Here is a 14,980-nt window from a genome sequence, read left to right as displayed (position 1 = left end):
CATCTGTGTATCACACATTTACACCTCCACCAGTCATCTGTGTATCACACATTTACACCTCCACCAGTCATCTGTGTATCACACATTTACACCTCCACCAGTCATCTGTGTATCACACATTAACACCTCCACCAGTCGTCTGTGTATCACACATCAACATCTCTACCAGTCATCTGTGTATCACACATTAACACCTCAATTATTCATCTGTGTATCACACATTTATACCTCCACCAGTCATCTGTGTATCACACATTAACATCTCCACCAGTCATCTGTGTATCACACATTTACACCTCCACCAGTCATCTGTGTATCACACATTAACACCTCCACCAGTCATCTGTGTATCACACATTAACATCTCCACCAGTCATCTGTGTATCACACATTTACACCTCCACCAGTCATCTGTGTATCACACATTAACACCTCCACCAGTCATCTGTGTATCACACATTAACATCTCCACCAGCCATCTGTGTATCACACATTTACACCTCCACCAGTCATCTGTGTATCACACATTAACACCTCCACCAGTCATCTGTGTATCACACATTAACATCTCCACCAGTCATCTGTGTATCACACATTTACACCTCCACCAGTCATCTGTGTATCACACATATACACCTCCACCAGTCATCTGTGTATCACACATTAACACCTCCACCAGTCATCTGTGTATCACACATTTACACCTCCACCAGTCATCTGTGTATCACACATTAACACCTCCACCAGTCATCTGTGTATCACACATTTACACCTCCACCAGTCATCTGTGTATCACACATTAACACCTCCACCAGTCATCTGTGTATCACACATTAACACCTCCACCAGTCATCTGTGTATCACACATTAACATCTCCACCAGTCATCTGTGTATCACACATTAACACCTCCACCAGTCATCTGTGTATCACACATTAACATCTCCACCAGTCATCTGTGTATCACACATTAACACCTCCACCAGTCATCTGTGTATCACACATTAACACCTCCACCAGTCATCTGTGTATCACACATTAACACCTCCACCAGTCATCTGTGTATCACACATTAACACCTCCACCAGTCATCTGTGTATCACACATTAACATCTCCACCAGTCATCTGTGTATCACACATTAACATCTCCACCACTCATCTGTGTATCACTAAAAAATAACATGCAATTATCACATGTCCCTGTTGACTTAAGGTATGCAGTGAATTTCTTCCTTATGATTCTTCAATAGAGCATTTTGAGTGTATTAAATATAAAAAAGTTTGCTAAACAATGTACCATATTTTTTGTTTGCTATCATGTAGAAATCTCACATAAGCTGGAGGTAAGGTGCAGTGGTGAAAGAGACATTTGCAATAATACAACGTTACACATGTTTTCTTGTGCACTATCATGCACAGCACAAAGCCGCTTATAATGTTTTACACCAGTATAAAATTGGAGTTGTTTCAGTTACAGAATTAGAAGTATATTTCCCCCCAAAATATAATGTTGAATGTAATGAAACACCCTTTTCTGGGCAGCCTCAGTAATTTACAAGTGGTATTAAATGGTACTATAAGGTGCTAAATGGCTTTAGTACCACAGAGACATCCATACAAAACTTGTGAAGGGCTACAAACACCAAGACCAGAATCCAGTGTGATCACAAAAGCAAGGGGAGCATGTAAACGAACTCCAATCATGTCAATGCTCAGAAAGAAGTCACTTAAATGCTTCATTAGTTGACAATGGACCTAAATTGGCCCAATTGGGAACATTCAAATCCCTAGCTAGCAGTAAACTCTGACAACTGGGAGCCCAAACTAGTCAAACGTTGAGGTACACCAGAACCCGGAGATGAGAAATCACAACTTGAATAGGTGGTGACAATTCTGGATGCCAAGTTTAGCCCAAACATAAGAACTCAAAAGTAGTAGCAGAGGAGATGACTTGCAATGAACCCCAGCCAATCCCTGAACTGAGAGTGTATTTTAACATGCCAGTAACTGATCCAGAGCAACAATACAAAACTGATTTGAGGCCATTGAAACTGATTTGACCAGCTTTGGAAACAGTAGTTATCCAGAAAGTTAGACAAGGAATATAAATACTGCATCACTTTACAGTACCGAAAAAGAAGACTGTGGATAAACCAAGAATCTGCAGTCTTTCATTGAAACCGGAAACAGTTGGGACATCATCTAGTGGTATAAATACCGTAATAGCAATGACTTCCTTGTCTAACAAATCACTAATGACATCCTGAAAGATTCAAATATAACTGGGAAGGAGCCTGTGGCACTAAGTAAAAAGAAGAAAACAACTCAAACAAAGGCCTCAAGACATGAGACGAAATGCCCAAGAGTCCCAGACGCAAGTCTGCCGAATGGCCTACAGACATCCTCCCACCACACCATCACTAAACCTTACCACATAAGCCAACACACCTGCTCCTTCATTTCCACAAATTCCAACAAGAGAGGAAATCCACAGAAACTTGGTCACCCTTCCCTGATATGTTAATATTATCACAGCCCTCATGAATTTAGTGACTTCCATTAGTGCAGTTTTTGAGTCAATGATGATCACTTGTTTCTTTGTGCTACCTTCTAGGTAACTTAATGCCATAACAATGGCAGTAACCTCCGCTTGCATTCTGGAGGCATAGTTTGCAATGCGCCTTTCCATTTTGAAAAGCACTATTCCTAATTACAGTGTCTGTCAAAGTGAGTTTTAAACTTATCTTAAACTTATGATGCAAAAGCCTTCTTTCTGTCAATTCTTAAAATATATTCCACAAGATTAATTTCAAAATGCTAAAGATACCAGTATTTTGCTTATGCATTTTACAGCTTAGAAAAGTAAATGGAAACAATATTTTGTTTTATTTTCATTTATTTAAAAAACAACTTACATTTTCTGAAACATAAATTATAATATTTTGCTTTCCACATGGGAAACTAATAAAAAAAATCACATGACACTTAAAGAGATAAAATTGGTAAACAATTGATAACTATAATTATATGTCTAATCATACTTCGGTTATTTTCACCTGGAGTATTTATGAACACTACTACAAATTCCTGATGTTTTCTTGGCACTTATCACATGCATGCTAAAAAAAAAAAAAAATTGAAGTAAAATTTTTACTAATAAAAACTATGATGCTCTTGTGTGAAACTTTTCATGGAAAATCAGTTTCATATGATGCACAATACTGCTGTGATAAAAAAATATTTTTCTCTGAATATTTAAATCACACTGACAAAACCCATCAAATTACAGTACTGTATATATTGTTCTGTTAACTAATACTGTATTCCTTATTACTGATGTTTGAAATCAAAATTAATATTTTCTTGCTGATGAATTGCATGTGATGGTCTGTTGACACTTGAGGCATTACTGTTGGCACTGGCAGATGTCACAATATTGGAAGAGTGACCATGACCCTGAAGTTGAGACTGTCTCTGATTTATGGCTTGAATTTGAGACTGAGTTTGCACACGAGCTTGTGACTGGGCATGTAGCTGCCCTTGAGTGACAGAGGGTGTTTGTTCATGGCGTCGTAAGTGAAGCCTCAGGTGCGTTCGTTGGGAGGCGCGATAAGGGCAATGTGGACAGGCATATGGCTTCTCGCCAGTATGAGTACGAACATGTTGAACAAGAACATCTGAACGCACAAAACACTTGCCACAGTAGCCACAAACTTTGGAACCTCTCCCACGGCGCCCATACACGCTCATCATGCCGCCTACGCTGCCCAGAGCCCCCAACTGGAAAAATAAAGATAACACAACGTCACTCTTCCAACCTTCTCTCTGACAATTTCCCATTTTCGCTACAATATAGCACTTTTCCCCGCATTTGACATAATCGCTTAACTCGCTAGAATTAATACACAAATTACATTTCTGCAAGTGTGATAATCCGTTATATCCCATCATAAATTAACTTCTATTATGATTACAGTACTGCTAGTGACTTTATTAAATATGCATTTCATGTAACACTTATTCAACCACTGAACCATGTTCTTCTGCATATTTTTTAAATAAAAATTACTATTAATATTATTATTATTAATTATTATATTGGAAAGCTTTCACTCTAATCTACAGCCTTGGTCATTTTCTCGTATGTGCTATACAGTACAAGGAAAAATTTATTAAAAAATATGCTACATTTCAACACTTACACAAATACCAATACTGATACTGTACCCTATCACTGTTATTTTAGTTACTTTTGAGCATACAATAGCAATCTTGTACAATTTAATACTGAAAATACCTGACAAAATGCTTGCCATGTGTGGGCTGATGTTTCATGTATCTTGTATATGTGCAACATAATACTGATTTCTTACAGTAAGTTATTGAAATTTAAGTCCCTTGCTGTAAGTGTATTACCAAAGTCTCTAAAACATTTACCGGGTAATTTCAATGCCCGCATTCACAGCACAGTAACTTAAGTTCCATCCCGTATTTGTGCAGTATCTTGAGTACTTAAAAGTTGGGTGCTGTACAATAATTACGATTTGTTACATTCAGTTAAGCGGCAACTTACAGTTTTTGCAATTTTTTGTTTTTAATAGAATACATTTTTATACCAAAATTATATGAAAAAGTACATTCTAATACATTGGTCAAATGCTTTTTACATTTATCTCGGACAAATTATTATTCTGGACATAAATAGCTGGAGAAAATTATTATCAGCTTCATAATCTGGACATTTCTATTTAAACACACAATATCCAAAAATAATGTTTTCCTTTGGTTAACCTATACTTTCAGATAAAGTAGTTTAGGATAATTAGTACTCTACTGTAGAGTACAGCCAAGTATGTAAAAGTTTCATCCCATATATGAAAGCGAACTCCCCTCTAATGTGATTTAACCAAGCCATACAGTATTTAGCTCTCTCACCTTGCAAATATGCTATAGCTCAATTTGTCAGATAAATGTGAAAACCTAACTCAAGCGTATTTCATACAGTATTTATTTAATACAGTATTTCCATTTGGAGACCCATTTAATAGTAAAACAAAGTTAGCACCCCTTAAATTAGCAATACAGTACAAAGGTAAGTACTGTATGGTGCTAATACATGTATACAGAAATAATACTGTATCTCATAAACTTTGAAAGTCTCTAAGCCTATGGACTTTTAAATCAAGGCAAGGTAGAATATCCAGCCTTTCTGTTTACAATTTTTTTTAACAGACATAAATACACTTTGAGACTATACAGTGGCCGGGACTCCTCAAAGAATTAAGTTTAAATTACCACCACTGAATTTTTTTTTATCAAAGTACTGTACGGACAAATCGCATGATACTTTTAAAAGTTTAAGAACTGGTTTACACATGAGATTCTGACAAGAAATGAACAACACTATACAGCAAAATTTTAGACTCATGTACACAATAATAAAGTTCTTCCAGCATGTCATGTCTGGCAAATGGTGCAAGGCATGGAGAAGGCAAAGAGCATGATTTGGTTATTTTCACATGAACTGTGTCTGTGGAGAGGAATGAGTGTAATTTTTTGTTTATCTATGCCAAATATGTTTGCATGATATGAACACTAACTCCTAAATACTTTAGAAAGTTTACTTTAGCAAACAGAGTGGTAGACAGTTGGAATAAGGTAAACGAGAAGGTGGCGGAGGCCAAAACCGTCAGTAGTTACAAGGCATTATATGACAGAGTGATGCCATGAGCATAGTGCTCATACAGTAACTACACGTAGGTAATTACCATAATCTTGATCCCTCTATAGGCCTGATACCTTACTTTCTTCCTAGAGCTCCCCATCAGGGAGTGACCATAGCAGAACATTTTCCAAAAGGCTCTATCACTGTATTAAAATTTCACTCTTTCATCTTTCAAGATCTCTAACTCCCTTCCACAGCTTTTCCTTCCCATATTGTTCCACTCTTCCTTTTCACAATACTGGTCATCTTAATCTACCATCTACCTTCTTTATTTCAACATGGCCATTAATCAACTGGTATGATAACTTTGTAGCCTCATGGTTGTTGTTATATCACATATTATTTGATTCTGTGTAGAAAATTTTCATCTAGCAATTCTTTAATTAGTGCATCCCCTCATCTTCATCCCACCTTTTGTGTCCCCCTTATCCTCAACACATCTCTTGTGTTCCCTGCCTGTTTGATACCTGCTTGATGGGGTTCTGGGAGTTTTTCTACTCCCCAAGGCTGGCTCGAGACCAGGCTTGACTTGTCAGAATCCTGATCCCTCCCCTTGTGTTCACTTATCCTGATCACACTCCTTGTGCCTCCACATCCTGATTCCACCTCAAGCATGAACCCTCTGGGCTCTAGATAGGAGCATACCTAGAGCATACATGAGCATTCCTGGAGAAAGTTCTGGGAGTTCTTCTACTTCTCAAGCCCAGCCTGGGGCTATGTTCAACTTGTGATAACTTGGTCCACCTGGCTGTTGCTTGAAGTGACCCGTAGGCCCACATATCCTCTACAGTCAGGTTGGTCCAGTACTTCTTGCAAGAACTTATCTAAATGCTTTTAAAAACATCCACCATTGTTCCGGCAATATTTCTAATGCTTGCTGGGAGGGTATAGAATAGCTATGTATCTCTAATATTCAGACAGTGCTCTCTCTGTGTCTATGACACCTCTGCTCCTCACTGGTCTATTCTCCATTTCCTTCTGTATCTTTCACTCCAGTATGTTGTTATTCTACTGTGCAAATTTGAGACCTGGCCTTCCAGTATCTTCCAGGGATATATTACTTGATACCTCTCTCGTCTCCTTTCCAGAGAATACATTTTAAGAACTTTGAGACAGTCCCAGTAACTTAAATGTTTTATCGTGTGTATGCGTGCCATATAGGTTTTTTGTATTCCCTCTATTTTAGAAATCTCTCCTGCTCTGAAAGGAGAAGTGAGTACTGAGTAGTACTCAAGACGGGATAGTACCAGTGATTTAAATAGTATTAGCATTGCTGTGGGATCTCTGGATTTGAACGTTCTCGTAATCCATCCTATCATTTTCCTGGCTTCCGTTATATTTGCTCGGTTATGTTCACCAAATGTTAGGCTGTCAAACATCATAATTCCCAGATTTTTTACATGTTGGTTTCCTTCTATGAGTAAGTCTGATTGTGTCCTGCACCCTGTATTTTGTTTAAGTTCCTCGTTTCCACCACACCTAAGTACAGCACTGTACCTGGAATTTATCACCGTTAAATATCATGTTATTTTCTGTTGACCAATTGAAGACTTCATTAATATCAGCTTGTAGTTTTTTTTTTTTTCCTACAGAGGAAATTTTCATGCTGATTTTTGTATCATCTGCAAAGGATGACACAAAGCTGTGAATAGTATTTTTGTCTATATCTGAGATAAGAATGAGAAAGACAGTACAAGGACTGTATCCTGGGGGTATAGAGCTTTTCACTGCACTTGGACTTGATCTTACTTGATTGACCACCACTCTCTGCATACTGGGTGACAGAAATTGAAACTCCAACCACCCATTTTGCCTGTTATTCCTATTGATCTCATTTTATGGACTATCATTTTATGGACATAAAATGACTATCACTAAATGAGTGATAGTCATTTTATGGACTATCACTCCATGGTCACACTTTCAAATCCCTTTGCAAAGTCTGTGTATTCAACATATGCATTTTGTTTTCTTCTAATGCTTCAATGATTTTTTGACAGTGGTCGAGTAACTGCGACGGACAGGATCTCCCCACTCTAAATCCATGTTGTCCTGGGTTGTGTTGTTCATTATTTTCCAGAAAACTTAAGATTTGATTTCTAATCTCTTTTTCAAAAACTTGAAATGTGTGTGATGTAAATGCAACTGGTCTATAGTCTTTTGCCAAAGCTTTACTACCTCCAATGTGTAGTAGACCCATATCTGCTGATTTAGGTGCTATTGGTGTTTCTCCTGTATCCAGGATCTTTCTCCATATTACTGTGCACTGAGTGCTTGTCCTACTGGCACTTTACATTTATGAATACAGTGGTGCCTCGATTAACGAATTTAATCCGTTCTGGCACCGAGCTCGTCATATGAAACACTCGTCTTGCGAAACAATAACAACACTGTCATCGGAGGCGTCTGAAAACCAGCGGGAACGCTAGGACGCAACATGTGGTTTGCTCGTTAATCGAGACAAATTTTCTGTGAGTGGCTTGCTCGTTACTCGAAATGCTCGTATCTGGAGTCGCTCGTCACTCGAGGTTCCACTGTATTGAATTCCATGAGTCAGGACCTGCAGCCGAGTGCATTTGTTGTCAATTTCTCTTTCAAAGTCTTCTGTATTCATGTTAATATCAATTATATTATCTGGTGTTTGGATGTCATTCATAAAGAAGCTGTTTGGATCTTCAACTTTCATTTTGTTTATTGGGGTGCTAAACATAGCCTCGTACTGGTCTTTTGGGATTTCACTAATTTCTTTGTCATCATCTGTGTATGAGCCTTCATTTGTAATTAAAGATTCAATACTGGCGGAGCTTTTTTCATTTCGATTTTGCATGTGAAAATATATTTTGGATTTTTCTTTATCCTTTGTAATGCTTTCTGTTCCAATTTGAATTCCTCAGACTGGTATGATCGCTTCAACGGCTGCTATTTCTTTAATATTCCTGTTTAGTTTTGTTTTTCAGTTGTGAAAATCGTGTCTGCTTAAGCATTTCCATGATCTGTTCATTCTCCTGTAGAGTCGTCTGCATTCTCATTCTAGAGTGGTTGTCTTTCTGACCCTCCTTGCAAGCACATGTTTCAAGCAGGTCTTGTATGTTTTAGCATTCAGTGGAGCTATTCCCTGTGAGGGAATTTTGTCACTTAAAACTGTTTCCCATTGGATGTTTGCAAGGTTTATATATACTTTGTCCCAGTTGATTCTCTTATTGTTAAAATTGAATTGACTGAATAACCCTTCTTGCTTGTTGATCCTCTTGGACCTACTACAGATATTAGTGTTAGTCCATTAGGTTCCAATTGTCAGGGAGCCTGACAGCTGGGTGGACAGCGCTTCGGATTCATAGTCCTGAAGTCCCAGGTTCAATCCCTGGTGGAGAGAGACAAATGGGCAAAATATTTCTTTCACCCTGATGCCCCAGTTACCTAGCAGTAAATAGGTACCTGGGAGTTAGACAGCTGCTATGGGCTGCTTCCTGGGGCGTGGGTAACAAAAAGGAGGCCTGATCGAGGACTGGGCCGCGGGGACGCTAAGCCCCGAAATCACCTCAAGATAGGTACATGGTGAACCACTACTAGAGCTTTCATTCTATATTTTGTCATTAGTTTAGCATCATCTACAATCACTCATCAGAATTCTATCTCTTGAGGTAAGTTATTTATTAATTTCAAGAACAGTGTGGGGTCTGAGTAAGGATTCTTGGCGGGACTCCACCTGTTGCATCTCTTCATTTTAACATCTCTTGTCATACAGAGCCTGTTGGGCACTGTTATAAAGGCCTTTTGGTGGTTTTCTGTATAGTGAGCTGATGTGATGTGTTCATCTGGTTAAGTATAGTAGGGGTGATGTGGTGGTGTGTGCATGTGTTTAATATACTGGGGGTGTCTCTTTTAGTGTGTGTACTTCATCGAGTCGTTACAGTGCACATCTGTTAATTGCCCACCTGCAAGAGTACAGATGTGCTCACAGTGTCCCAGAATCTTTGTCGACTGACATTATCATAGATGCTGTTTATATTTCCAATGGTTTTGATACATACTATGTTGTACTGCCTGCTTTGCTTTCCAGTAATTTGAAGTTGTGGTCTTTTGCTCTACTTGATGCTGGCTTCATAGGATCTTTTGGTATACTGTATATTTATTTGTAAGGTATACTGCATATGGATATTACAGCTTTTTTTGTTCTCCAGTCATTCAATGTGGACATGTCAAGAACATTTAATCTTTCTTAATAGTTCATACTTCTTAACTCTAGCATACATTTTTTTATTAAGTTATCTATATTTCATAAATCTGCATAGTGTATTTCAATTTGTCTAAAAGTATAATATGTATGTGTGTAAGTAACTATGAAAACATAAAATGCAAAAGTATTTTTGTTTTGTAAAATACAAGTACAGTAAAGTACTGTACTCTAATTTACAACCAAGCCAGTCACTCTTTTTAACTAAATACTTGCATTTAGTATGAAATCTGCATTGTTTGCAATTAATGTTATGCCTAAATAGACATAATATTTTTCTCAGCAAAAACAAATTTGACAAACAGGTACTTTCAATAAACATCCTTCACAGACTTTGCTTATATATATATATATATATATGAGGTGAGTAATAAGATTAAAACACATTATTTAGACTGCCAGAAATGAATGGCAATTAAGCTTGTACTACAGAAACTTTCATATGAAACACTGACCAGACTCGATACAGCTAAAGTTAAACGCAAGACTGATGTTATTTTAATTTTAAAGTGATTAAAATTTATGAGCAGATTCTTTTAAACAATTATTCATGTTCATACACAAATTGCAATACTTACAAATTAGCCCATTCATTGGAAGACTTTTAATATAAAATGTGTTAAAACAGATCAAATGAGAGAAAATGATGATACCCTACTTAGGTTTAGGGGTGCTCCCAACAAATGGCATTCCTTGGAAAACAGAATCAGGAAGAACGAGGCGAGCATGATAAATAAAAACTGTATATGTGAATGAACGCAAAATGTGCATACACTTATGCGTATGACAAATATAGAGATTCCTGGGAAATTACAAGAATAATGAAACTATTTTGCATTATACAGTATATAATTTCTTTGAAATAGATATCATTTATTAAACAATTCTTACAAATCTAATAATAATAAAAAAACAGTATTTTTAATCACTTGCTTCATTATTTTTGCATTTCAAATTTTTATGAGTGTCATTCCCCCCTCCCAGTTTTACACTCTCCATTCTTACCTCTGTACCATTCAATTAAGTCTGCATTATGGCTCTCACTTGTCGTTTTAATTAACTATTATTACCAAAAAGCTAAATAATTTACATATTAGGAATGTTTTCCGGCCAAATGTTTCCTCTATCATGGATCAATGCACTGTGGACAACTCTAATGTGTTTGTTGAGGGAACCCCTCTGCCTGGCACGATGAGAACAGAAAGGGCACTGGAATGGCTTTTCTCCAGTGTGAGTCCTCATATGAGATGTTAATGTTGACATCTGGCATGCTTGATAGGGGCAGTGTGAGCAGGCGAAGGGTCTTTCCCCTGTGTGAGTCCGAATGTGGATCTCCAACTTGGCACGGGAGTCAAAATGTCTCTCGCATACGGGACAGGTTCGAAATACAGGTCCACGTTGCCGCTGCCGCTGGAACACAACAGAAAACGGCATGTCACTTGTACAGAAACAGCGAGTGACTCCTATATCATTAACAATTATCAGTCTAATCAAAAGAAAAATGACCAATCAACAAGACTGCAAACCATATAATCAAAATTAACTAGCAGTGGTATATGATAAAAGATATATACAAAAACTAATGAAAACAAATACTATATTTCTTCAATGGTAATCGCATATTGTACTTTATTTTCTTCCAACATTCACAAACATTCCAAGAGGTTATGTATTACAGTAATTAATGCCTCCTTTCACTCAAACTTCATTACCAAGCATTAAATAATACAGTACTATAACAAAACAATGATTCTTTGTCAACTGCAATTAAAATTGTGCAACAAAATATTTTACATAAAAAATCTAATCAGGGGTTTTATTTTGTGATGAAAAGTTGGTACGTATTATCAAATCTCAATACTGAATATAGTTGAAGACGTTGAACAACCTGCAAGGAGTGTAAAAAAAAGATACCACATTGTTTCTTTGAAATGCAATTTTATTAACTTCTTAAATGCTATGGATAGTCATTTTATTTACGAAAAAAATCAAAGTACTGTACTGTCAAAAAGGTTCAGTAATCACTACCATAGAAAGAGCAGAACAATACAGTAAATGATGTGGGGCCCCCCACCCCCTTTCCTTGTATGGAAACGAGGCTCCTCATTTTGAAAGATGCATTTGTGAACTAAATATTATACAAATAACATTGACTGGGCATTGAACACATAAGAAGTGACTGAACTTTAAAAATAAAGAAGTAATCAGGTTATCTACAAAGGTTAACACTTTGTCAACAGTTTGTACCATGTATAAGATCAGGGTTTTCATTTAATACTGCAACGTTTTGATTTGTTATTGAGTCAACTAAAATATTTTAATCAAGAAAATGTCTTAGGACCTAAAATACAAAACTCTCCGAAACAAAAAACTTTCAGAACTATTACCGGTATGTCATTATAACTTACTAAAATTTCAATCCAAACTGAATTTTGGGCTTGACATTAAAAAAAATAATAACTTAAGGATACATTTTATTACTCTGTTTTATACATTTCCACAAATAAAATGAATACTGTATTCCATTTGAAAATAATAAAACTGTATTTGCAGGTGTTTGCCAGAACCAAAATACACTGCTGTTACAGCAACATGCTGACTCTTGATTTACAGTACAGAATAAATTACACAAAATAAATACCTAAATTAATGTCCAGTTATCACTATAAATAATACAAACTCCATACTGGAAATAAATTAAAAAAAAATAATTCCATACTTTTAATGCTAAATTTGGATGAGTAATCTTGCTAAAAAACAAGGAGTAAAATAAGAGCTTTGGTAAATCCTAATAAGGGATGTGGAATGCTACATTTCTTGGCTAGAGGAAATTATCTTAGAACTCCTTAACAAGATGTCCTTTAGTCACACATCAAAAGAGGCTGTTCATTTAACCAACATAATTGTTTTTACAAACACCTAAATCTTCACTTTGTTTCTACGAACCATTTTCTTCCATTTTTATTGCAAGGACACCCCTATGTAAGCTTCTCCCCTAGTGCTGGGCAGCATCATTGCATTTTCGGGGGAAAAGGTGTTAGAAATCAGGTGTCAGTTTGATTGTGACACATACAATAGTTGGTCTCATAGTAAAGTACTGTATTATCACAGTATACTCTGGAATACTGTACTTCTTGTGTTATCACTGTACTCAGGTACACCTCTTGTGTTACCACTGTGTGTGGGTATGCTTCTTGTGTTATCACCGTGTGCCGGTATACCTCTTGTGTTACCACTGTGTGCCGGTATACCTGTTGTGTTATCACTGTACTCAGGTACACCTCTTGTGCTACCACCGTGTGTGGGGTATACCTCTTGTGTTATCACCGTGTGCGGGTATACCTCTTGTGTTACCAATGTGCTGAGCCTCCTTCCAATGCAAAACTTACACCTTAGATCCTGTTCTTGCATAATTTATGGAAATGGTTTACATTAATACCGAATGAATTAGGTTTTGTAATTTGTTATAAAATATCCAACTGACTGGTTATCAACAAGATGGTAGTAGCCCAAGTAAAATAAGCCAATTTTCAAGTTTTGAGCAAATTCAGATCTACTGTAACTGCATTTGTTCTTTCCAAGCAGCACAGTCAACTTCAGAACAATTTCAACGTGGATATTTTTAGCCTCCAAAATACTAAATCCACATTGTCCACCCATCTGATGTAATCGACTTCTTTAGAAATTTACATTAGTCCTTGATATTTTCCAGGAGAGAAATGATCACTAAAGTTTCACCCAATCAGTCGAGATGTAGTGTGCCGTCGGCGAATGTGTTTTGCCAAATCATAACGGTAGTTGACACGATACGGGCAGTAAGGACAGGCATAAGGGCGTTCTCTTGTATGGACTAGCAGGTGTCTCTTCAAATCTGACTTTTGGTTGGCGCTGTAGGGGCAGCTTTCGCAGGAATAAGGTCGATGTAATGATGCGAGAAAGGATCCCCCTGGAACCCCTGCGGCGGGTGGCAGTTGAGATAGAAACTGCAAGGGAGAAAAAAAGGAAAGAATTTTACCAGGGATTTCCTGCAGAATTGCCCACTATATTCTGCTGTTTTACAAAAACATTTTTCTGTAGTGCTGGAATCTGAATCAGTACATTCTATCAACACTCAAATGCTCCCTACAGCAAGGATTTCCATGACAATGTATATGTTCAAATATTATAATTTTCCTTTCTATATTCTTATGTAAATGTATCAATAAAATATTGAACATAGTTACACTTCCACACTTTTGATTTCTTTCAATTTATAATTTTCTACTAAAAAATTGATTGGAAAATAAATATTCCAGAGCGCTTTACAAAATATGATATGTCTGATACCACTCTGATGTGGTTTCACAGGCCTGGTCTATCTTCTGGATCCTTTTATTGTACTTTGTACCTGCACAATACTGTTTATCTTGATCACAAACTACAAAATGCTAAATCTTTGGTACTTTGGTATCAGACTTCTGGAAGACAGTAAGATATCACACCCTCAGTCTTGACTTATTGCCGATTCATTTGCTACATTGGAGATCTGAACATGAGGAAAGAGTGGACTTGGGATATGAATATGTGACTCGTTTGTGTCACCATTTTGGTTATCAGCTTTATAAATTTCTACATTTTTGTTTCCAGTAAGAGCTGCGATGTGCCCCAAGCTGTCATTCTGAGAAGGTCCTGGAGTGTCATTATTAAAAAGCATGTTCAGTGAAAGATGTGAATTTGGTTCAATTTTATGTACAGTCCGGATATGCCTATTAAGATGCGACTTCTGGGCAAAGGCAACAGGACAATGAGGGCATGCATAAGGTCTCTCCCCAGTGTGGGTTCTGATGTGCAGCACCAGTCCATCTCGTCTCCGAAACCTCTTACTGCAGAAGGCGCAAAGATAAGGCATCATCATCGCATCCTCCTGATGTTGAAGGTGTTGATGGGGGTCCTGGTGCAGAGTTGAAGAGAGGGGAAGCCTCGCCGTCCCACTCAGGTCAGCCAGGAGCCGCTGGAACAGAGAACATCGGCTTCAGAGGAGA

At 37.3% G+C, this 14,980-nt stretch overlaps 1 protein-coding gene across 11 annotated transcripts in view; it reads right to left on the bottom strand.

Annotated features, from left to right (window-relative positions):
- Positions 1-14,980, bottom strand: part of LOC123758321 (longitudinals lacking protein, isoforms H/M/V) — a 191,001-nt gene that overhangs the window by 55,703 nt on the left and 120,318 nt on the right. Inside the window, exon 5 of one of the 11 annotated variants that reach the window (XM_045742562.2) lies at positions 2,884-3,780. The exons of 7 other annotated variants lie outside the window; for them this stretch is intronic. In XM_045742562.2, the coding sequence (XP_045598518.1) occupies positions 3,331-3,780 (450 nt within the window). In that variant the 3' untranslated portion in view covers positions 2,884-3,330. Of the gene's footprint in view, positions 1-2,883; positions 3,781-10,969; positions 11,370-12,416; positions 14,950-14,980 lie in introns of those variants that run through there. 3 more of the 11 variants (XM_045742580.2, XM_045742559.2, XM_045742594.2) reach the window with 3 other exon arrangements.

Source organism: Procambarus clarkii, chromosome 11, assembly GCF_040958095.1.
Source record: "Procambarus clarkii isolate CNS0578487 chromosome 11, FALCON_Pclarkii_2.0, whole genome shotgun sequence".
Lineage (NCBI taxonomy): Eukaryota > Metazoa > Arthropoda > Malacostraca > Decapoda > Cambaridae > Procambarus > Procambarus clarkii.
This window is presented reverse-complemented; position numbering and strand designations above follow the sequence as displayed.